The sequence below is a fragment of the Pygocentrus nattereri genome, chromosome 1 (assembly GCF_015220715.1).
Source record: "Pygocentrus nattereri isolate fPygNat1 chromosome 1, fPygNat1.pri, whole genome shotgun sequence".
Lineage (NCBI taxonomy): Eukaryota > Metazoa > Chordata > Actinopteri > Characiformes > Serrasalmidae > Pygocentrus > Pygocentrus nattereri.
In genome coordinates, this window is record NC_051211.1 from 28,809,664 (window position 1) to 28,835,163 (window position 25,500).

The 25,500-nt window shown below is 36.0% G+C and overlaps 1 protein-coding gene across 4 annotated transcripts in view; it reads left to right on the forward strand.

Moving 5' to 3' along the window:
- LOC108435120 (glutamate receptor ionotropic, kainate 2-like) overlaps window positions 1–25,500 on the forward strand; it is a 106,009-nt gene that overhangs the window by 15,708 nt on the left and 64,801 nt on the right. For all 4 annotated transcript variants that reach the window (XM_037541138.1, XM_037541131.1, XM_017710718.2 and 1 more), the window contains exons 2-5: window positions 4,244–4,411; window positions 9,243–9,500; window positions 21,874–22,055; window positions 24,273–24,326. In XM_037541138.1, the coding sequence (XP_037397035.1) occupies window positions 4,244–4,411; window positions 9,243–9,500; window positions 21,874–22,055; window positions 24,273–24,326 (662 nt within the window). The remainder of the gene's footprint in view (window positions 1–4,243; window positions 4,412–9,242; window positions 9,501–21,873; window positions 22,056–24,272; window positions 24,327–25,500) is intronic.

A 25,500-nucleotide genomic window follows, 5' to 3' on the forward strand; every position in this document is an offset into this window, starting at 1 on the left:
CCTCACAGCGAGGAGGGCCTGGGTTCGATTCCCCTGCCGGGTGACCTCTCTGTGTGGAGTTTGTATGTTCTCCCCGTGTCTGTGTGGGTTTCCTCCGGGTTCTCCGGTTTCCTCCCACAGTCCAAAGACATTCAGTCAGGCCAACTGGATGTGCTAAATTGCCCCTGGGTGTGAGTGACTGTCTGTATCTGTCTGTCTGCCCTGCAATGGACTGGCGACCTGTCCAGGGTGTATCCTGCCTTTCGCCCAAAGACTTCTGGGATAGGCTCCAGCACCCCCCCCGCGACCCTGACGGAGAAGCGGCTTAGAAAATGGATGGATGGATGGATTTGAAGATGTTATTGATAACATCTTAAGATGTTATTTTAATCTTTTTTAAGATTCTAAAACTCTGAATAATACAAGTTGTGAAGAATTGGTTTAAATATAGCCACTATGGATTAGATTAATTAAGAATTAGAGGGGGATAAAGGTTAGAATGGTCTGTGTAGTGCTGATGGAAGCTAACTGGTGAGGTATGCTGTTTGTCTCTTTTTGTGAGTCATGGGTGTACAATTGTGTCAGTATCTATATGAGATTTAAAAAAAAAAAAAAAAAAAGTCTGGCCACTGTGGGCCCCTCCCTGGGCCATGGGCTGCAGGGTCATTTCACTCCTGTCACCCTACAGTAGTTACAGTACTGTATGTTGAAACCAATGTTGAAACCATTCTGAGATTGTAAAATAAGTAAAGGAGATTCCTTTTAGATTCCAGTTATTAATCTTAAACCTTTATTCTGATTATAAAATGATTCTGTGACTTTTGTTAAACTACTATGTTTATGGTGTAGGTTTAAGGAATTGATATGCAGAGTGACCTTGCAGCCTTATTAAAAGTTGCCCTATTTGAAGATTTGTACTTATTTTCAAATGCTAACATTTTGTGTTGTGTTATTAATTCTCTTTTTGGGATTAATTTCATTCAGTTCTGTTGGTTCAGCACCTGGGCTGCTGTGCTGTTGAGGTCTAGCACATTCAAAGTAACAGACAAAAATCAAAAGAATATTAATATCTAATATTCCTCAGCTATCAGCAATCTATACTAATAGATACTGAACAGAAAGTACTAAAGAATTCTACTGCATATTTCTGATTTTTTGTGTCATTTCACATGGGTACATTTTTTCTAGACTGCTTTTACTTCAGCCTCAGTCACAATTTAAATGAAGTGATAATACTTTTACTTGAGTTCTGGTTTATGCTTACCCACTTCTTTGATACAGTAAAGTCTTAGTATGAACTGTTTGCTAAGAAACATTTGAATGATGTGCTTAAAGGAGAATTCATTCAGCTTTTCAAAATGTCTGCTTAATGTAATTGTTACGATTTTAAACAAAGTCATTTAGAGTTTTTTGATGAGAAATGTGTTCCATTCTAGAGAAATTTACCAAGTCAAAACGGTTCACAGCATACTAATAGGAACCAGAAGTCTAGGAGTTTAATGCCTCTAAAATCTAAGCTTCTGAAATCTATTTCATGAAACAGTTACAAATGCTGCCTAATGGCTGAGTCATTATGCTATTTTTGGGATGCTTTTTTTCTAAAATGTAATATAAAAAGCTTATGGCAGAAATGTACTTGTAGAGCATTGTAAAGCAAAACAATCCCAAAAGAAAACAACTTTTTGCTGATTTACCTCTATTTCACCATTATCAACATTATAAATAAAAACCTGTGTGTGGACACATGTAGGTTCCCTGGTTATTTCAGATAAATAAAATGGCTTCATTTATTTTAACACCTAGTTCCCATCACCACTGTCTAAAGAAATTTGAGTTGGTGAGTTTCCCTACAATAAACATAAGTCACAAACCAGATTATATGATGTTATCATTTCACCCGTGGAATTATGCTTAAGTAAAAATTGTTTGTTTTTTTTTTAACTTTCATTTAAACATAACGCAGGAAGCTTTTGAATATAATGTCCTTTTTGTTATCCAGTTAACCATTCAGCTTTGTTGAAAAAATAGACAGCATGACCAAGCTGTAGAAGTGGACCAGATGACCAGAAAAGAAAATGAAAAAATGAACATAAAGACATTCATCTTTCTTCTCCCTCTAAACATGGGCACAGAGAGCTTTTCCTCCTACACCTAAGCAGAGAGACATAGAGAGGCAGAGAATGGGAAGTTCAGACAAAAGAAAGATGGGTTGAAATGAGTGTGACACTGAGGAAAAAAAGGGAGGGAGAGTCTCTTATTCACTCAGAAATGCAACTCAATTTGCTCTTTTTACAGCACATCATTAGCACTTTTACACTGTGCGAAGAGCACAGGCACATTAGCACATTTAATGCCAGCCTGCTGAACTCATTTGATCAGTCAGCTGCCCTTTCTGAGGCGCTGAGCAGTTTGTTTGCCAAATCTTGAACTGTCTAGCATGATTTGATTAAGAGAGTGGCAGTGTATTACTGGGTATTAAGGTGTGTGTGAAAGAGAGACAGACAGAGAGTGAGATCTGAGTATTACAGATAAGAAATATTACCATTTAATAGGGGTGTTCTTATTACATGATTACATATATTAATATGTGTAGGGTTGTCTTTGATTCTCTGTTTCATATTTACTTTCATTCATTCATTCATCTTCTTAGACAACTAATGTCTCAACTCCCTCTTCACTACTGCAGGCTGGTACAGTGATCACATTACTGCTGCCGTCTGTCCCAGCCTGCAGCTGATCTCATGATCCCTCTTCCCATCACTTGTTAACAAGATCACAAGATACTTAAAGTCCTCGACCTGGGGCAGGTCCTCTCCCCTTACTGGGAGTGGGCAAGCCATCCTTTTCCAGGCTAGGACCAGCTAGGACCATGTAATCATACTTGGAGGTGTTGATTCATATACCAACTTTTCATACCCAGCTACAAAGTGCTCCAGTGAGAGCTAGATGCATTCATGCAGTGGAGCCAAAAGGACAACATCATCCGAAAAAAAAACCCCAAAAAAACATATGCCACCTTCCAGCCTCCATTCGTAATGCCTTCCTGTTCTTAGGTACGTCTTGACACCCTGTCCATGAATATCCTGAACAGGAGTGGAGGCAAGGCACTAACTTGGTGGAGTCTAACAATCACATTGAACGAGATTGACTTAATGCTGAGTACACGGACACAGCTCCCACTCAAGATGTACAGAGACTGAATGGCCCAGAGTAGTGGCCCTGCACCCCATATTCTCAGTGGACCTCCCACAGAATATCTCAGGGAGACTTGGCAAAGTCCCATGCCCATACGATACCATTCATCCTGGAACAGAAAACAGCCTTCCCCAAACTGTTCCCACAAAGGTGGAAGCATACAGTTGTCCAACATATCTTCACAAGCTGAAATATTAAGATTTCCCTTCACTGAAACTAAGGGGCCTAGGCCAACTCCTGAGAAACAACCCCATAGCATTATCCCTTCTTCACAAGACTTTACACTTGGCATAATGCAGTGGGGCAGATAATGTTCTCCTTGCATTCACCAAACCCAGACTCATCCATCAGACTGCCAGATAGAGAAGCGTAATTAATCACTTCATACGATATATTTTTATTGCTTCAGAGTGCCGTGATGTAGTGCTTTTCACCACTACCCAAGATGCTTGGCATTGTGCATTTTGATCGTAGACCTTGGTGTAGCTGCTCAGCCATGAAAGTCCATTTCATGAAGCTCCTAATTCACAGTTCTTTTACTGATGTTGCTTTCAGAGGCAATTTGGAACTCTCTATCACCATGAACTGAACATAACATTACAACAGTTACATGTACTTAAACCAATCTTGACATCATGGAATAAATTAAACTGACACACAAAACACCATTGTGGTTAGTATACCAAAACATAAAATGCATGTAAAATGCTTCTGAATGTAAGCTGTGAAACTCCACCCATATCACTACAAATACTGATAACTTTCCTTAGCATGCTATGCTAAATAACAAACTATTGTAAAATGTTAACATTTCAACTTCTTTGACAAACTGCCATCTCCCAAAATTCAGTATGATTTACACAAATCTGCTGTATTTGACTAATGTAGTAAAATACTGCTTCCAAAATTTGCATCAGATTTTTACAGCATACTATGTATGTGCTCTGTCAACTGTGTTTGTATTCTGTATGTATACTTTTAATGTCTAAATGCCACATGAATTTCTCCAGATTTATTCAGAAATTACAGCATACAAAAACTTTAATAACAATGCTTTTTACTTCCACAGGAGGAATTTTTGAGTCCATTGAAAGTGGCCCTTCTGGAGCTGAGGAGCTAGCCTTCAAATTTGCACTGAACACCATCAACAGGAACAGAACACTGCTGCCGAACACCACACTCACCTATGACATCCAGAGGATTAATGTCTTTGACAGCTTTGAGGCCTCAAGGAAAGGTGAGTTATTGTAGAGAGAGGTAGCTTTTGTGGCTGTGGAGCTCATTTACATGTAAAACCACAAAGCTATTTTGCTCCTGGAGTGCACATAAATATATGACCTCATGCATGTTCTTAAAATGCCCTTGAGGGATGGGAAGCAGGGTTTTTTGGATTTTCCTATATATTTTTTTTTTCTTGAATGTCCTACACTCTTAAAAAATATTTTTTAGTAAAGAAAATGGTTCAATGTAGAACCATGAACACTCAAAAAACCCTTTGCTTGATAAAAGGGTTCTTTGCATCATTAAAGGTTCTTCAGACTGATGGAGACTGTGCATGAATGTGCTATAGATGGTTCTACATAGAACATAAAATATATCTTTTTCCCGCTCAGATTTTAAATTTTGACATTGTGGAGGTACACATTCATTCATTTTCTAAACCAGTTATCCTCTGGGGTCACAGGGAGTGTTACAGGCTATCCCAGTGGCTATTGTGTGGAAGGCAGGAAACACCCTGGACAGACTGATAGTCTGTTTAATGCCCCAGGTGACCTATGAAAATCCATGCAGAATCGCTGGTTATGCACCTTCAGCTAGCTCTTGTGAGAGATGGGAGTTGTGTTACTGTCTTTCTGTAGAGTGGGATGTACCCAGTGTACCATTTTGTTGCAGTGCTTAAAAGAAAAACTTTTTTATAGTGTTTAGACAGAGAAATGCTTTGGACTGGATTAAGGTCCCACTACGTTCAAAACTTGTGACGATATGAAAACAAAACAAAATAGTCTATGAATTGCAACGTTTTTTTTTTTAAGCAGTGCGATCACATGCTGATACAGATGCAAAGTATAGGGTTTTTTACATTTGGTAGTTCATCACTGTAATATGTGGATTATATAACATAAATAATTTAAAATACTTGGAAAGTAGTATAGTTTTTAACATGATTTGAACTGCCATGGTTGTTGAGCATGGTGAACTGAATTTCCCTACAAGGAAAAGGGTACCCAAGGGTCTTTCAAGGGTACCCAATGCTGGTCCTGGAGGTTTACCAACCTCCAGAGTTTAGCTCCAGCCCCTTATATAACACGCCTAATCCAATTAATGGATGCCTTAAAAAAAAATTAGTCACAAAGGTGTTTGATCTGAACTCTCTAGGGTGGTGGATCTCCAGGACTAGAATTGGTCCCCTCTGTTCTATAGCAATTACTTGTTTTCCTATGTGACTGCACCATAATGCTTCATTTTCATTCAAAGCAGCTAAAACTTTATGTTAATAATAAATGATAAATGTTTCAAGGTTCTTGAACCTGTAGTAGGGGTTGGTTAATGGACTTGACTGATTTTTCACTGCTTGTGAGCTGGCAAGTCTGTATTTAGTAGTTGTGAAATTATTAGTCTTCTCATAATTAAATGGTAAAATTCTTTTATAATCCCCTAAGTTCTAGACATTACCCGGGTAAGTATAAGGTACTCCAAAGTACTAGATAATTATTTTAGGTAACAAGATGGTAAGTACCAGGATAGTCAAAGTTAATTACACTGAAATGTCTCACAGGTTCTTGGTATTACCCAGGTAAGTGCAAAACACGTTGTATAATAAATGTGTATAATATGAATAAAATTAACAAATGTATTATATAGGTATTTTGAATAATTATGGAGCTCTTAGAATTTGAAGGAAATTATTTGGCCCCTGAACAGGAACTGTGTCTCCATTATGGTCCCACCTAAAAAAAAAAACTGGAATCTCCATGACATATAGCACATTCTATTATGTTCTTATGATACACATAGCATATGAAATTATTTTGTAGGTAGTATAGGTAGTTAGTGACAAGCTACAGTAATATCAAAGCATATAAGTAAAGTTAAATCAGGAACAAATGCAACTGATTAGCTAAATAGCTAACAGGATGCTAAGAAAAATTCAGTAAGTCGAAAACTGATAAATGATAAACTGTGATAAATTTGCTAGACCCAAGCCCTTATTAGTGGTAGTTAATACAGGTTTCATCCTCCATTTTAAAAGTTGAGCTGTGACACTATTTCCAGGGAGCAAAAAGTGTATGTGATCCATTGTGGACAGTTTCAGTGTATTGGAATGGTTTGTACAATCAGACACCCTAGAAAATGTTTTAGTCCATGGGCACTACCCTGACTACTAAACTAAGGAGACACATCCTAAAATTATGGGAGATGGCAATCCTCTGCTGTTTGGCATTGTGGAAAAAAGCATAACACCCAGCGTGGCCAATCAATCAGACCTTGTGTACCTGACCTTGATGCCAGTGACACACTTCTAAGTGTTACAACAGTTCTCTTTAGTAAAACAGGTCACAAATGCAGCACCAAATCATTAATGTTAGCACTTTACAAAAGTCAGTTTTGACAAAATAATTACTTTTAATCACTATTATAATACACTGAAATATTGATGGTTATAAATTACAACTGTTTAGCCCTGCGGATACTACAACTGAGTGTTTGTACTGCTGCTGTAGCTAGACTTGATGGCATTTAGAGACACTATTAGAGATTCTTTTCTAGGTTACTGCCTTTGAAACTGTCTGTTACAAGCTGTTGTGTAATGGGAACATACTCTTTATCATCTGAAGATTGTGAAATAATAAGTAAATTAATGAGAAAAAATAAAGTTTGGATATTTGCTGGCTTGCCAGTTAGTTGAATGTCTGCCACTTTGTCCTGTGTCAGCTTATTTTTCTGGTATAAAACAATGGAATGCGGTCATTTAATGGAGAAAATAACATTGACAAGCCTACTTTGATTAAGTTAAATCTTGGAGATTCATGAGTTGTTTAGATTGCCATTAAAGTATTTCTGATGGGCCAAAGAGAAACAACATATTTTCAGTTAATTTACTATGTATGATGCTTTAACCTACTTGTGGGCCCTGAGGCTACAAGTGCAAAATAACCTTTTTACACTGGCATTCAGAATCATTCCATTACTGCACTTTAAATTAACTTTAAATTAAGTTGAATTTAGCTTCTTATGTGCCAGGATATTAATCCAATTTCCCTTTCCACCTTAAAAGGTGCTGCAGTTGCATTCTGGTGCCTGTGAGTGCTGCACCATTTAAGGTGGAACAGAAAATTTGAATAAGAAGCTAGCAAATATGAAACCAGTTATAGTCTCACCAAACTTAAATACAGAACCAAATCACTAAAAGCTTTATAGCTTTACATGCTGTTACATGCTAAAGAATGACAAAACTTCCCTTTGCTTCACACATAAAAGGAACATCACGCCTTCTTCAACCTTCGTTTTGTTTCAGTAATGATATTTCCTTATATGTGTATATGTATGTATATATTTGTCCTTCGGAGCCACGTCAATAAGTAAAACAAAAGTTGGCCATATCAGGATCAACATAATTCTTATGGATTTAAATAAAAATCATTCTTTTGTAAGGTTCACTGTACTATGACTGCTAAGAAACCCGATGGCAAAGATACAATATAAGAACTGTTATATACATATATACATTTGAATTTTAACATCATAGTCTTATACATAAAACTATACTATATATAATAGCCATAAAAGTGTAATATCCACAAAAATACCAAAGAGAAAATATGTGATTGCAAAAAGTTGGTGGAAAATGGAGTGAAAGTTATTGGTTTGTGAGATGTAGTTCATTTCAACAATAAAGACATTCAGTGCATAGTCTTGTACTTTTGTGTTTTTAAAATCTTTTTTTGCTCTGATAAAGCCTATATATTGTCATGATTTATCTGGTAGTTGACCAGTTTGGTTGAGTGCCTAAAACTCTTTATTTAATGATTGTTCGATATGTCTGGAAAATTTTACTCCCAGAACCAAATAGCTGCTGAAAAAGTAGACAGTCTGTGTTAAGCTCTATACAACTGAAGAGGTTGTCTCATGAATTCTGTGGTCAATGATAGAAAACTTAAAACTGGTCTCTGTTGCATTCTGTAATAATCAAAAATGTTCCAAAGCTGTTATCTTTTGTCCTATGCACATTTTTCTCTTGAATATCACTGGATCCTCTGAGTTATGATGTAGTTGTGTTGTATGCTACTGCACATGACATTAATGAAGCTAATCAATATTTGGAAGCAGTTACTGGTCACAACAATAAGAAATTATGAAATTATGTAGATCTTTTGATATTTTAAGATAATGTAAGATCTGTTTGTTATTAAATCCCTTGGCTTTTAATTGCAGGTTCATTTTTTTGTTTTTATTTTTGTTTTTATTTCAGTGTTGGTGACACTTTGGTAGCCTATTAGGTATTATAGATTGTAAATAATAATTGGATACTTTGGTAGCCTATTAGGTATTGTGAGTAGAGCTTGTCAAAACAAACTATGAACAGAAGGGAAAGATCCATTATGGTTCAGTGAGTATTAGATGAAGAACAGGTAACTGTGTCATGACTGAGTAGAGAAACTTGTTTCTTTTGTTTTCTGTGTTTTTGTGCATAATTCTGAGGATCCAGTGTTGTTGTTTTTTTCTTTTTTATATTGAAAAATAACGTATTTATTAGCTGTTGTTATTCGAAATTAAATTAATGAAGAGTAATGTGTGAATTTTGCACAGTGCCAGTGTCAGTATTGTATGTCAGTATTAAATTAAGAAAAAACAGCCTGTTTCATTTTAAGGGCTAAGTAGAGTGTGGGAAAAAGTAGAAAAATTATGGCTTTAAGAGGTTAATGGCACTCTTTTGTTTCAGAACAGATAGACGAACTGAAGAACACCAGACACAATCACATGGGCCTTCACTTAAAGGCCTCACTCAGTTGTAATTAGACCATTGGTTTTCTTTTTCATAATTGACCATTCTTCCTTCCAATTTACAGCTTGCGAGCAGCTCTCTTTAGGCGTAGCAGCCATATTCGGACCCTCCCACAGCTCTTCAGCCAATGCTGTGCAGTCCATCTCCAACGCCTTGGGTGTACCACACATCCAGACCAGGTGGAAGCATCAGGTTTCAGATAACCGTGATTCATACTACGTCAGCCTATATCCGGACTTCTCCTCTCTCAGTCGTGCCATCCTAGACCTCGTTCACTTCTTCAAGTGGGAGACGGTCACTGTGGTGTATGATGACAGCACAGGTGAGTAGCACAGACAGATGAGCCAAAAACTCAATAGACTATGATGGTTCCCAAAATTTTCTGTACTCTCCTTAAACCTTAATCCTCCTTTTAGTGTGAACCCCTCTTTAAACTTGCACACACGTGTAAACTGCCAAAATTCCATATGTGTGACACTTTTAAAATCAACTCTAAATATATCAAACATGTTTACAACGTGTTCACGTTACACAACAGACATACAATAGACTTTTTAATGTTTACCTAAAATGTAATAGCACCAAGTAAAAGGGTTAGGTTTGCTTCTGAATCACATAGTGTTTCTCTCCAAAGTATTGGTAAGATCAAAGAGAGAAACATGGGAGAGAATTTTTGAAAATAATTCACAATGCCGTTTCTTGGTTAATAAGTAACTGATCAGGAACTAATCAGGAGTGAATGAGTAGTGCTTCATTAACACTTAAGTAACTACTACTAACTACCAGGGACTACTAGTTAACTACTCAGTAGATAGTAGTGAAGTAATGATTAGGGTAGTTCATTATTAACTAAACAATAACAACTGAGTCTCATAGAGAACTACTTAGTAACTGTGGTTTCTCAGAATAACTACTCATAAATGACCAATTACTTCAATTGCTCAGTAGCTGTTGCAATGTTCCTGGTGAACTGCTAATTGATGCACTGTATTCTAACACTTCTAACAGTCATGAAATACACTACACAGTGTGCAGTCTCTATAATATAATGGAATATATTCTCCATTTCTATTCACAAAAACAGGTATCCTCAAAGAAGGCTGGGGGCATCACACCCCACTGTACTGATTGGTGTCCTTCATGTGTTTGTTTTGTTCAGAAACCTTAAAAGGCTAATGTACATCTTCATAGTTGGAAGTGTGAACCAAGCAGATTACAAAAGGGAAAACTGCTAAAATACTACAGTATGCAGTAAACCAGTCTGCTTACCTCTCATCTTTAGAAAGAAAAACCCATTATTTTATTTCAGGAGCACATGTGCCAATGTTTTCCTTTAAAGTCCTCTTGAGGACAGGGTCATTTGAAAAGAGGGCTCATCGATATATCTGACTGTGTACACTGTAAAAAAACAAAACATGAAATTTACGGTAAAATATTGGCAGCTCTGATTGCCAGAATTTCATCATAAAAAATATAGTGGCAGTGTACAAGACATTATGTTATTAACTATTTTTGGTTTACAGTTAATTACTGTGGAAAAAATCAGTGAATTACATTAAAACAACAGATATATTAACATAATTGTCAGTGATAAACACAGTACAACCGTTTAAGCCTAACCGTTTTTACAGTAAAGTTCAACTTTACAGTGAATTACTGGCAGCTGTGGTTGTCAGAATTTCTTTGCAAAAATATGGTACAATTAATTGACACTTTTGAATCCCACAAACGGGGAAAATTCACCTCTGCATTTAACCCATCGTGAAGCGAAAAAACACCACATAGTGAGCACACTTGCCCAGAGCAGTGGACAGCCCTCTCCACAGCGCCTGGGGAACAATTGGGTGTTGAGTGTCTTGCTCAAGGACACCTCAGTCATGGACTGTCAGTGCTGGGGATTGAACAGGCAACCTTTGGGTCACAGGGCCAGTTCCCTAACCTCAAGCCCACAACTCCCCCAACACATAAAGAATTACAATTAGTGAGTATAGATTTAGAACAATCAACAACTGTGTATGGTAAATTACAAAGAAAACAACAAATAACACAAATAATACATAAATAAGATAAAGGTACAGACTATTTTGATCAACTTTAACCTTTTGTTGTATGAGCCAATAACTTGCCCAGGATACTCACAAAGAAGTGTTAAGATGCTGAAAAAAACAGCAGTCTAAAATATGTGTGATTAAAAACATATTATAGTTGTGTCAACAGAAAGAAAATTATAGAGGGGTCCTGTTTGTGGCACACCACCTTTCACAAGATGCACCTTTTCTTATATTTGGCCATTAAATGTAAGAACACTTCATCAAGTGAGTGGTCATTTCCCAAATACATAGATCATTTAATGGCCAAATATAAGAAAGGGTGCATGTCGTGAAAGGTGGTGTGCCACAAACAGTGTAAACAGTGTAACAGTGTAAATCTCCCTGTAACTTTGTTCATAATTTATCACTGCATAGTTGATGTAAATTTACAAATGTATGAAAAACACCCATGCCCCAAAAATTAAACCCCATATTGAATTTCAAACGTAGATTATGGAATTTAATAAGAAAAATGTTTTTCAGGATAGCAAACATACCAAGGAAACATACAATAAAGAAAATATAAAAATAGAGAAAAATAATCTCAACAGATTATGTTCACTTAAACCACATGCACAAAGGCTTAACTAAGGCAAAACTTACAGAAAATCAGCAGACTAAAAGGCTCGAGAGAGAGAAAGGCAGATGGACAGAGACAGAAAGACAGAACACTTCTTCTAACACTTCTTCTAACACTTCATCGAGGCAGTTAGAGCATCATTACAAAACAAAACTATTATAATGTAGACTTAGACTTAGAAACAAAACTGAACAGAGCTATTGGTGAGATTCTGTCAACAAAGATATGGTTTCTCGTAATCTCATCAGCAAGAGTCTCAGGCCCAAGGCCTTGAAGATAGCAAAAAAGTCCGATTTCATCCAGTTATAACATTGACTAAAATATCCAGTTCTGTCTCCTCTATCATTTGTCTCTGGCATGTCTGTTGACATAGATTGGAGAAAAATATCCTTAAGCAAGAATTAAAATATTAAAATTTGATTATGGGAGATAATTTGCATCCCTCCAACATATTTGGGACCAATAAGCATTACCTGTATAAGCATCCTGGATGTAATAATAATGTAGCCAGATTTGAAAAGCAGCGCATTTCCCAGCAGGTTTGTTGATACTACTATAAAACATTTTCAGTAATATATATGTTGGTCCAGTATGTGACACTGCCTTAAAAGGCACCCATATATAACATTCTGTTGACACAACTATGATACATTTTTAATAATACATATTTGGGACCAATATGTGATAACCTGTATAAGTTTCATGGAAGTAATTATAATGGAGCGAGATTAAAGAGAAGGTGCACCAGCAGGTGGATTGCGGTAAAGGGAATCTAACTTAATTTTTTTTCTTTTGACACAACTGTGATATGTTTTTAATCAGACATATTTTAATATATGACACCTCTATACATTTCATGGATGCTATAGACTGCTATGTCGTAGAATAAGAAAGCAGTGGTGTATGTGGGCTACATTACTACTACTTTTGTATTATTATTAATGAGTCACTGTACTTCAGAAAAACATCTGGGGTATTTCCATTCTGTAAAACAATTTATTTTGTTGTTGATCAAAATGAAAGTGATGTTTTGCAAGTTCTTCAAATCGATACATGTAAAGTAAAAGTGAATTACCTCTGCTTTCAAGCAAAAGACTTTGTGCTTCCATGAGAGGGTGCATCTCGTGGCATTATTATAGACAAAAGCATATTGCCACGGCGGGCATAATTCAGTCTATTCACGATCTTACCTGTGATGACTTGATGCACTGAAGTATGGTTAGATATTTGCTTGGTATTTTCACAAAGCCAATGCCAACTTATGTACAACTCCATTTCCAAAAAACGTGGAAAACCCCATGTTTCTTTGAAAATAGTACAAAGACAGCATATCAAATGTTGATATGAGAATTTTTTTTTGTTTTTTTAAAAATATTTGTCCATTTTTAATTTAATGCCAACACTTTCCAAAAAAGTTGGGATGGGGTAACAAAAGGCTGGTAAAATTGTGTAATGCAAAAAAAATCACTTGGTGGTTGATTGGCAACAGGCCAGTAACATGATCTGTAAAAAAAGAGCATCCCAGAGAGGCTGAGTCTTTGAGAAGTAAAGATGAGGAGGGGTTCGCCACTCTGAAAGACTGAACTTGGGCCCTCAGGCGGCACTGAATTAAACACACACATGATTCTCTAGTGGAAATCATTGCATGGGCTTAGAAACACTTCTGAAAACCACTGTCTGTAAAAACAGTTCAACACTGCATCCAAAAATGCAAGTTAAAACTCAGAAACACAAAGAAGAGTCTGTACAAAAACACGATCCAAAAATGCTGCCACCTTCTCTGGGCCAGAGCTCATTTAAAATGGACTGAGAGGAAGTGGAAAAGTGTCCTGTGTTCTGATGAATCAATATTTGAAATTCTTTTTGGAAATCATGGACACTGTGTCTTCCAGGCTAAAGACCACTCAGCTTGTTATCAGTGCACAGTGCAAAAGCCAATATTCATGATGATATAGGAGTGCATTTGTGCACATGGCATGGGTGACCTGCACATCTACAAAGGCACCAATAATGCTGAACGATAAATAAAGGTTTTGGCAACATATGCTGCATCCAGACGACGTCTTTTTCAGGGAAGGCCTTGCATATTTCATCAAGACAATGTCAATTATGTTCTGCATGTATCACAACAGCATTGCTCTGCATTAAAAGAGTCAGAGTGCTAGTCAGAGGCCTGCCTGCAGACTTGTCACCCACTGATAGCATTTGGTGCATTATGAAATTAAAAATATGATAAAAGAGACCCTGAACTGTTGAGCAGCTGAAATCCTATATCAGCAAGAACAGGAAAACATTTAACCTTCAACATTACAGCAATTGCAAAATGCTTGCAGAGTGTTGTTAAAAGAAGAGGTGATGACACACAATGCTAAACATGCCCCTGTCCCAAATTTTTGGCATGTGTTTTTCAAAAAACAATAAAATTGCTCAGTTTCAACATTTGATATGTTGTCTTTGTAGTAGTCTTTTAAAAAATGTTGTTTTCATGATTTGCATATCATTGCATTCTATATTTATTTACATTCTGCAGAACATCCCAACTTTTTTGGAATTTTTTTAACATTTGTTTTCAGCTTTGGACAAGAATAAAAACAGTTAATCTTTTAGCAGTGTATCCTGCCTTTCGCCCGTAGACTGCTGGGATAGGCTCCAGCATCCCCCCGCGACCCTGACGGAGAAGCGGCTTAGAAAATGGATGGATGGATGGATGGAATCTTTTAGCAGAACTAGAGCTTAACATTCAAACATTTGCACATTCATAACAAACTAAGCAAGTATAATAAACCCAGTAGAGCTGCCTGTTGTGTCAGCCAGCAGCAGATTAGATAATATTGTGGCCAGTTTCACACAGTCATGTGCTAAACTCTCAAGGCTGAAATCAGCTTATTCAATTTTCCTTTGCACCTTAAAAATCCTGCAGCGGCATGCTGTCCTTCATCCAGGCATCTGAATGTAACTGCTACATCATTTAAGGTGTATCAGGAACTAAAGCTCTCTTCAGCTTCATCTAAGCTCCATCTTCTGTCTCAAATACAATCAGCAAATCAGAGCTGTATCACTTTAGGGGGCTAGTGGTTTAACCCCTGAATTACTACAGATACATTAAATGTAATAGTTCCTGTGCTTATATGATGCAGTTTTTTGCTACATTATTTGCCACATCTGCAAATACCTCCCATACTTTACAATGATAAAGTCTATTACTCCCATAAACGATCTGAAAGATTCACATGTCAGTTCACATTTTCACTGAGCATCAGACCATTTCATATGAGCTTGAGTCAGCAAAAGTTGGCAGCGTTCCTGGATGTTGTAGACATGTTTTACACTGTACAACTTGCTTTTGTGGATGCAGCAACAAATATGTTTGTTGACAACCTTTTGTCAAATGTCAGCAAGCATGCAGTGGTGTCACAGGACAATGTCTGTTTTTACTACAGTGCCATCTGAGGAATTCAAGGTTATGGGCATTCACTTGCAGTTTTCAAAGGAATACCCAGAATCCTTGCAAATGCTTGTTGAGGAACATTGTTCCTAAATTAATGGATTATTCTCTGATGCTCATCAAAGCCCCAAAGGCAACAAAGGGCTAGAACAGTAAGTGGTACTAATAAAAACAGCTGGAGGAACAATTTGCAAAAACTCACATGCCTGTATAAAAAGAGCATTTTAGAGAGGCATAGTCTCTCAGAAGCAAAGATTAGGAGAGCTTCACCAACCAAAATTGAATCAAAAATTTGGGGAACAGTTTAAAAAAAATGTTCAACAAATAATTGCAAAGACTTTGGATACCACACCATCTACAGTACATAATTTTAAAAGATTTAGAGAATCTGGAGAAATCCCTGAATGCAAGGCACAAGGCTGATTGTCAATATTGGATACTCGTGATCTTCGGGCCCTCTGCATTGGAAACAGGCATGATTCTATACTGGAAATGACTCCATGGGCTAAGGAACACTTCCAGAAATCATTGTCTGTGAACACATTTCACTGAGCAATCCACAAATGCAAGTTAAAGCTGTGTCATGCAAAGAAGAAGCTGTACGTCAACGCAATCCATAAACACTGCCATCTTCCATCTTCAAGCTCATACAGTGTTGACTAAGGCAACAAGGAAAACTGTTCTGTGGTCAGATGAATCAAAATTTTAAATTTCAAATAGGACTCTAGAGGAGAGGGATCACCCAGCTTATCAGTGCACAATTCAAAGGCCTGCACCTCTGATGGTATGGGGTTGCATTAGTGCCTATGGCGTAGGCAGCTTACACATCTGGACAGGCACTATAAAATGCTGAACAGTATATAGAGGTTTTAGAACAACATATCCAGTCAATGTCTCTTTCAGGGAAGGCCCTGCATATTTCAGCAATACAATGTTAAACCATATTTTCCATATATTCATATATTACAACAGCATGGCTTTGCTGAAGAAGAGTCTGGGTGTTGAACTGGCCTGCCTGCAGTCTAGACTTTTCACCAGTAGGAAACATAGAAACAATATAACATTTGGCAAAGAAGACCCAGGACTGTTGAGCAGCTAGAATCCCATATCAGACAAGAATGGGACAACATTGCTCTCTCAAAACTCCAGAAATTGTTCTCACATCCCAGTCATTTACAGATTGTTGTTAAAAGACGAGGGGGTGCTACACAATGGTAGACATTGCCCTGCCCCAACTTTTTTGAGATGCACTGCTGCTATCAAGCTCTAAATGAGTCAGTGTTTTACAGGAAATAGTAAAACACCTCACTTACAACATCATATATGTGTTCTTTGTTGCATTGTGAATAAAACATGGGGTAATGAGATTTACAAATCATTGCATTCTGTTTTTATTTACATTTATATACATTTTACACAGCATCACAACTTTTTTGGAAAATTATGTACGTACTGTCTTTGTCTTAATTGGGAGCGAGGAGGCGAATGCACGTGTTGAGATAAGCGAGATTTACTATGGGCAAATCCAGGGTCATAGTGGTAATGGTCCAGGGTCATAGAGCCAACACGGATTGAACGGGAGGCAGACACGACAGACAAACAATAAACAATAAGCAGGTTCAAACAACACACAGTAACCAGAACAACCAACAAAGACCAGCAAACACAAGGGGCAAACACAGGGCTTAAATACACATGGAAAACGGGGGACAGGTGGAAAACAGGTGGAGGCAATCAGGGGCGGAGTCATGAAACGAGGAGGCTAAACCAAAACAAACGCACATGGGCTAAACCAAACCACGAACACATGGACAGGACTGGGAGGGGCCAATCGTGACAATTTCACATGCTGTCATTTTTTAAATTGAGTTTTGCACTCAAAAAACCATATCATGATGTAATTAATTTATATAACTAACATTTTGTCTCATTGTCTGGCTTTACCAGGTTTTAGGATGATGGGTGTGAATCAAAATGTTGATGGTGATGACCATTCTGCCTTAAGAAAAAAAGGTTTGACTGATGTAACAGCAGTAAAAAAACAAAAAAAACAAAACACGTCTATCTGTGACTTCTGTATGAAATTTGTTCACAGGGATGCAAGTACATATTTTCTGCAAATTAAAGTAAGTGATTAAATAGCATTGCATTAATTAAAGATAAAAAATTGCTTTCTATTCTTTCTTAATTACTCTTCATTACCTCGTAAGACTGGGGGCAATTTACTGTGTTCCTCAATTTGCAACCATCCTTCTGTAATTATGCTAAATTAAATTTTTATCTGTTTATTTACTAATTACATAATACAGTCTTAATCTTGTTAGATATATTTTGGGGTTTTGTGTGTCTGAAACATATCAGGCATCACACTGTTTCCCCTCTAAATTAATTCATTATTCATCACACTCCCTGGGGCAGTGAAGTTGAACTCTGTACCAGGCATGGTTTTGTTATCATGATAAACAGCTGTAGTATCATATTATATTGTTGTAATTTACCATAACACTGTAGCTGTTCTGAGATGTTACCAGAGATAAGGTTTTCACTCCTATGTGTTTCTAAAGGAGTACTCTGATTATTTTTTTATCATTTTTTCTGCATATCAGTTTTTCTGGAGCAGCTCATGTAGAACCCAGTAATGTTATAATTTCCCAATAAAGTAATAACCAGCAAAAATATAATAACATTTTACACTTAACTTAATATTAATTATTAAAATGTAATATGTAAAAAACATGAGATTTGTGCAGATAATGCAACAACTTATTACATTATTGGTAACACCGTCTGCCCTGTTTGTGTTCTGGTCACATCTGACTAATTACTACTGTTTTTCTCTACCATAAAAATATTTTGTTCATCTGATTTTCATAGAAATGTATTACTTTGCCCAGACTAGGACAGTTACATTTGTAAACAAAGCCAGTCTTACAAGAAGCCTTAAAAGTGGAGGCTCTTTTTGAAAAAAGAATGAACTCTTCTGAGTATTTTGCTTCATTGATGCTCACCTTGTTTCAAGCTGGGTGGATTCCTGTTTACACTGCTTTTTACACAATTACTATGGGAAACCATATTTTTAAAAGAAAATAATACAAAGACAACATATCAAATGTTTTTTTTATTTTGAAAAATAAATGTGCATTTTGAAATTGATTCCAGCAACACTTTCCAAAAATGTTGGGACAGGGGCATGTTTACCACTGTATTTCATTACTTCTTTTAACAACACTCTGTAACCATTTGGGAACTGAGAACACCGACTGCTGTAGTTTTGAAAGTGGTGTTTTCCTGTTCTTCTTTGATATAGGATTTCAGTCTTTGTTGTATTTTACTTTATATTATATTATATTTTACATAATGCTCCAAACATTTTCAGTGGTGACAGGTCTGGACTGCACACAGGCCAGTTTAGCACCTGGACTCTTTTACTACGGAGCAATGCTGTTGTAATACAGGCAGAATGTGGTTTAGTATCATCTTGCTGAAACAAGCAAGGCTTTCCCTGAAGAAGATGTCATCTGGATGACAGCATATGTTGCCAAAACATGTATATATTGTTCAGCATTAATGGTGCCTTCACAGATGTGCAGGTCACCCATGCCATGTGCACTAATGCCCCCCTAAACCATTATGAAAACTGGCTTTTGAACTGTGCACTGATATCAAGCTGAGTGGCCTTTAGCCCGGAGGACATGATTTCCAAAAGAATTTCAAATGTTTATTTGTCGGACCACAGGACACTTTTCCTCTTCCCCTCAGTCCATTTAAATGAGCTCAGCCCCAGAAAAGGTGGCAGCATTCCTGGATCTGTTTATATATGGTTTCATCATTGTGTTTTAGAGCTTTAATTAGCATTTGTGGAAGTTGTCCAAACTGTATTCCTAAACAGTGGCTTTCAGAAGTGTTTCTGAGCCCATGCACTGATTTTCACTATAAAATCATGTCTGTTTTTTATGCAGTGCGGCCCAAAACTCACAGCCAGAAAATGTTTTTTCGCATTGTCCCTTGCATACAGAGATTCTACATACAGAGTCTCTTTTTTTAGCATTACATAACTTTGCCAGCCTTTTGTTGCCCCGTCCCAAATTTTGTGGAATGTGTTGTTCACATTAAATTCAAAATGGTCAAATATTTTAAAAAAAACAATAAAATTTCTCAGTTTCAATATTTATTATTTATTGGTTATTATGCTATTTTCATGGATATATATAGGGTTTAAATGGTTAACACATCATTGCATTTTTTTGCAATCCAAAAGCATCCCAACTTTTTTGGAAATGGAGTTGTATACAGAACTTATGGTTCTAAAACCTTTTTCTTGAGTAAATACACTTTGAATAACCATCTTTTTTGAGTGTGTATTACATAAATATTACATTATAATGTTGTTACATTATCTGTAAGGACATTGTATTACTTGATTGTGCAAGTTATTACATTATTGTGTCTTATTACATTTTTCAGCAAGTGGAAATTAGGTGCAAGATAAGCGCAAATTTCAGGGGTTATTACATTACTGGGGAATCTTTACAATATTGGGTTCTATGGCTTATGCGTACAGTTCTAATAGTATCATGACAGTTTTAAAGAAATGTTCTCCTAAAATTTGAGATCTTGCTAATTTAGTCACCTGACTTACCGTAACAGACCTTGTCAGTTTGTATAGTATCTCTTCTTACTTTAAAAAGAGAGCAGAGAGAGAGAACTTTTATTCTGTTTGTGCTCCTCCTTAGCATAATGGCACTGGCTGCCCTTCATGCATTGGTGTCTTTATCCTGAAGCAATTGAGACATACAGGCAAATATAGCTCTGTTGTATCCTGTGTATGCTTTCTTTGACTGAGCCAGTGTTTGGGCCATTCTTTGTAGTGGAACAGGAATTTTCTTGAGACTAGAAAAGAGTTTATCTTTTAAGATGTTATATATCAAAGATTGGCTGCCTATTATGTTACCTCACTGATCACAATTTATAAAGAGCAAAAAATAATGTACCCTGTGGTCAATTTTTAACATCAACATTACAGTATTAAACTTCATTTGTATAGCTTAATTTAGGTATTAGAAAAGTAAATAAATTAGTTAAGATAAAAAATGTTTGTGTAAATGATTAGCATTAAAAGTAGCTTTATTTAAGATTTACTAAAGTAACCTTTTATGCGCTTCAGAACACTTAAGAGTTATATCTGTATATCTAAACATGCACTTTATGGACGTTAGATTGTTTAACCTGTTGCTGATTCCAAAATCAAAATATAGGGAAAATAAAAGTACAAAAGTAAGTGTAATTGATGCTTTGAATGACAAGGAATCTTGTAATAAATGGAATTACTCGTTTGTTCTTTATGGATGCAAGGGCTGTGTCCAAAGCCACATACTTCTATGCTCTTACATAGAGGTGGGCAAAATGTGATATCTTGTTGTTAGTGTGCTAAATTTTGTTATTATGATAAACACTTTGCCTTTATGAGCATATCACAGACATTACGTATACATTGAGACCACTGACCTACTACATGTCAAATAGAGAGTATAGTTAATCCTGTTTAATTGGAATTCGTGCAGTACAGTATGTGAAAAGAGTTTCAGATGTCCAGAGTTGTAATCACAATTTTTAAACATGGCACTTTTATTGTACTGTGTATGTGGGTCACAATATAGTGACATAAACAGTGTATTGTAAAATATTTTAAAGTAACATGATATGATTTCTTTACCAATCTCTACTTCTATATTCACTTATACACTACTAATAGTAGTGCACTATTTTAACATGCTGTTTAGTGTTGGTATGCAGATGCCAGCAACATGTCAATTTAATGATATGACCTAGTTGCCCTTTGTGTGGAGAGATTAGGATGCTTTACACCCTCATCAACCATACTAACTACATACAGAAGAGGTTTACCCATCACATTCTGCATACACATTTCTCTATTACAGTGAAACATTTAGAAGCACTTCTAAATGCATATAAACGGCAGCAGTGGACCATCACATGATTTACAGATAATGGGTGGGAGGAAATTGCTGAATTACATTTAGCTGCGAGTGGCAGAAGTAAGAAAAATTGCAAAGGTTTATGGAAAATATGCCTGTAATTTGTCAATGCATTTCTTATTTTTTTAAAATCAAATTTACAGTGTAAAATAAACATGTTAAATAAAAATAAATTGACTGCTTTTGGGTGCACTCTAATTCCATGAAAGGAAATGTAACATTCCAGAAATTCTAATTCAGCTAATTTGGAATTGACCTAAACACAAAAGCATTCTTTCAGAACCAGTGTTTGTGGGAAAAGCTTTACTGAATGTAAAATACATATGTGCATAAATAGCACACTCTATTTTGACAAATTGATTTTGTCATGATTTGGCCAGTGTTCTGTAAAGTTTGTCCAGTCTAGCAGAAATTACTATGAACTGAATTTCTGTAGCATTCACTGATATTCTGCAGTATATAAATTATACTATAATAGTTGGTTTATTTTTGTATTTAGCATCCTTATTACATATTATTACATACTTATTATGTATCTCTCTAAATCTCTTTCTCTCTCTTCCCCTCTCTATTTCTGTCTTAAGGGTTGATTCGTCTACAGGAGCTGATTAAGGCTCCCTCCAGATACAACATCCGCCTAAAGATTCGCCAGCTGCCTGCAGAGACCAAGGACGCCAAACCACTTCTTAAGGATATGAAAAAAGCAAAAGAATTCCATGTCATCTTTGACTGTGGCCATGAGATGGCTGCCTGGATACTCAAACAGGTTTCTCCAGTCCTTCAGATTTACCACTCTGCTCTTTCTTTTTCTCTTTCAGTGTTCTCTTTCACTTACTCACTCTCCACTGTTTCTTGGTCTTTCTGAATTTTTCATCACCAATGTGTAGCTAGTTCTAATACTTCTGTGCAGACACAGGGAAAATACATTGGAACAATTCTGTTTTTGTAGCACAAAACAAACAAAAAATACCTGTGAAAGGGCTTAAATGATTTGCACATAATTGCATGTTGTTTTTATTTACATTTTGCGCAACATCCCAACTTTTTTTGAAATGGGGTTATATTTTCAAAAAACATTACTTCTTCCATTTTCATTTAGACTTTCAAAGTCCTCATTACAAATCTCAGGGGAGGCCACAATTATTTTCTCTTGACAGTGCTGCCTATTAGTCATCGCACCACACGCTGCCACATCACCACTAATAAAATTAAAGCATATTTCTAATTTTTTTGTTGATACATTTACTTTTGATTGTATGCACTTGAATATGTTTAAACGTGAATACTTTTGACTTTCACTCAAGAATATTTTTGCCTTTGTTCTTCCACTTTTTTCCACTATCATACTTTTTCCACTTTAGTAAAGGCTCCTGCTGTTACTAGAAAGTATTTCATTGTGTATTCAGACCATGATAAAAAAATACAATGACAACGCAATTATAGACTTCATGAAAAGAAAAAACAAATAAGACATTGGTTTGCAAATTGTATTCAGTATTTTACTTGGTGAAATATGTTAAAAAACCCTCAGTACAAAAAACAGCTGAAAAAGGCTGCAGAAAAGGCTTGGCATAACAGCTAAAATAGAAGACTAAACAGATTGTAATTTCAGCAGTATCACTGTGCTGTATCAAAGGCATATGCAAATACTTTTGTACTACTATAATTACTGTAATTTAAAATTTCATGATTATTTACTTATTTATTTACTTTTGGATTGGTGCCAGTGCTTATGTTCTACTAAATGATGGGCCTGGACACAAATAAGTCAATGATCCAAAACACAAGGAAGAAGACAGCCATTTTCATTCTTTCTGTGAGTAGTTACTCTTAAAGGAACACATCTGTAGCTTTTTCAATATCTTTTTCATTATGGAGAAGGATTATTACACTGAGAAAGATTCTTTGCAATCATTTTGCTATTTTAGGGAAACTTTTGTAACCTAGAATAAATATATTTGTGTATTCTTCAAAATGCGGCATTTTATATTTTTGACTTAAGTTTGTTGGGTTGTCCTTAATTCTAACTGTTTGAACAAAAAGCAAAATTAATAATTCTGACTTCACTGTTTCAGTACACTTGCCAAGTGCTCTAGCTGTCCAGTCATATTCCACTTGTTAGAACCTATTAACACTCGATCATGATGAGAGCAGCATCTCAAAAAGTGAATATATAAGCCCGTTTCCAAAGATGGGACCTATACAAAGACAATATTATAAAGACAACATATCAAATGTTCAGACAAAGAAATTTTATTTGATTTAACAAAAAAAATTCCCATTTTATATTTGATGCCAGCAGCACATCTCTGGACGTTTAGAAATGTTTTATAATATTCTGTACCACAGATAATGAAATCCTTTTGCTATTTTATGTTGTGAAACATTATTCTTGAATTGTTGCTTGCACATTTGTTGACAGAATAGTGAAGCCCTCCCCATCTTTACTTCTGAAAGACTGGCAGTTGACTGGTTAATTGGCAACTGACCTGTTGCCAATTAACCTAAATACTTGGGAGATGTTCCACCAGGTGTTTTTATTAGCATCACACAATTTTACCTTTGTCTTTTGTTGCCCCCTTTTTTAAACATGTTGTTGGCATCAAATTAAAAATCGCCATATCTTTTTTCAAACAATAATAAAAAATTATATTTTAACAAATATCCTATTTCTATGTATGTTTTGCTCAGCATGCCAACTTGTCTGGAAACAGGGATATAATTAAATCAGACACTTTGCCCAGAGGGCATAAGGAGGAGAGATTACACATTATACGATTAAATACAGTCATATTAATAAGAACAAAATCATTTTGTCAACCATAAAAATTATGCTTAGAGGGGTTATTTTCACTTTGCCCCAGCATAATTGTCTAGCAACAATGCACTGTGTAATTCCAATTCTAGGATTTTGTACATAAGTTGCTTTCAGGTAAAGTGTATTTACTCATTATATTCTGGTATTTTGTATTATGTTCTATAGGCTCTTTCTATGGGGATGATGACAGAGTATTATCACTACATCTTCACAACACTGGTAAGATACACAATACATATTTAACTGATATACTATTCTGTTTTGGTAAACTGTATTTATTAACCCTCTGTCTTCTTCAAACATTTTGTTTAACAACAGCAACAACAATAATAATAATAATAATAATGATAGTAGTAGTAGTAGTATTAAGAGATTGAATTGTGGATTCTAAACTTTTTTTGTGGTGGAAGGAATCTGATACCAGGTTTTAATACTGGGACATGCAAGAAGGTTTAAGAGACATGGTGGTGCACCATTGTACTCTGAAACAATGCAAACAATTGGACAATTAAGAATAGTTTGCTGCAGACTAGTTGCAGAATAGTTTACTTCTTTTCACTTCAAAAATCCAAAAATGATTTAATTTTGTTCAAACTTTTGTATACAGCTATATGTAGCCTGTGCATTTGATCCAGCTTTAATAACTCTACACTAAAGGTTAACATGTAATAAAAGTTAATTTGAGAAGATCGACATATATCGCTGTTGTCTAAGCAAAACCTCCAAAATGATAACTTTACAGCAGAAGGAAAAAACTATTAATACAATGGAACAAGACTTTTTTCCAAGTTTTTTTTCTGTAATTTCTGTTGGCCCATGTATCTTGAAATTTACAATATAAAGGGCAAAAGGTGTTTTTCAAAATGACAAAAATGGAGCTATGAGATTTTTTTTCCCGACAGCAGCGATATATAATCCCTGATCCTTTTGTGGTATTCTGTTTCCAGCACCCATAGAAAGGAATCAAACCATCAAGTACACTTGTGTATAACCAATAAAACATGTATAGAATAGACTGTGTGTGCATATCCATAATTGATGCACATGAAAGGAGACATATGACAGCCTTGTCTACTGTACAGTATTTAGTCTTTGGTTGTCACTGTATTTGCGATTGGATTTGGCTATATCTGTGTGTACTGGGCCCCTGGATGCTCTCTCAAACATTATTTCTGTCTGTGAGAAATGATGTGCGCATACATCTTGGAGGACATTCAACAGTCATGCCAGTTGTCTTAAGCCAATAGACTTCATGCATACTCTCTCTGTGTAGAGACACAGTCAGAGTTTTATGGAACACATAGCTCTGTGCTCAGAGTATAGAACAACTCTTTGCAGTTGCACATTTCACACTATAAGAGAAAAACAGGACAACCGCTATTGCTGAGATGAA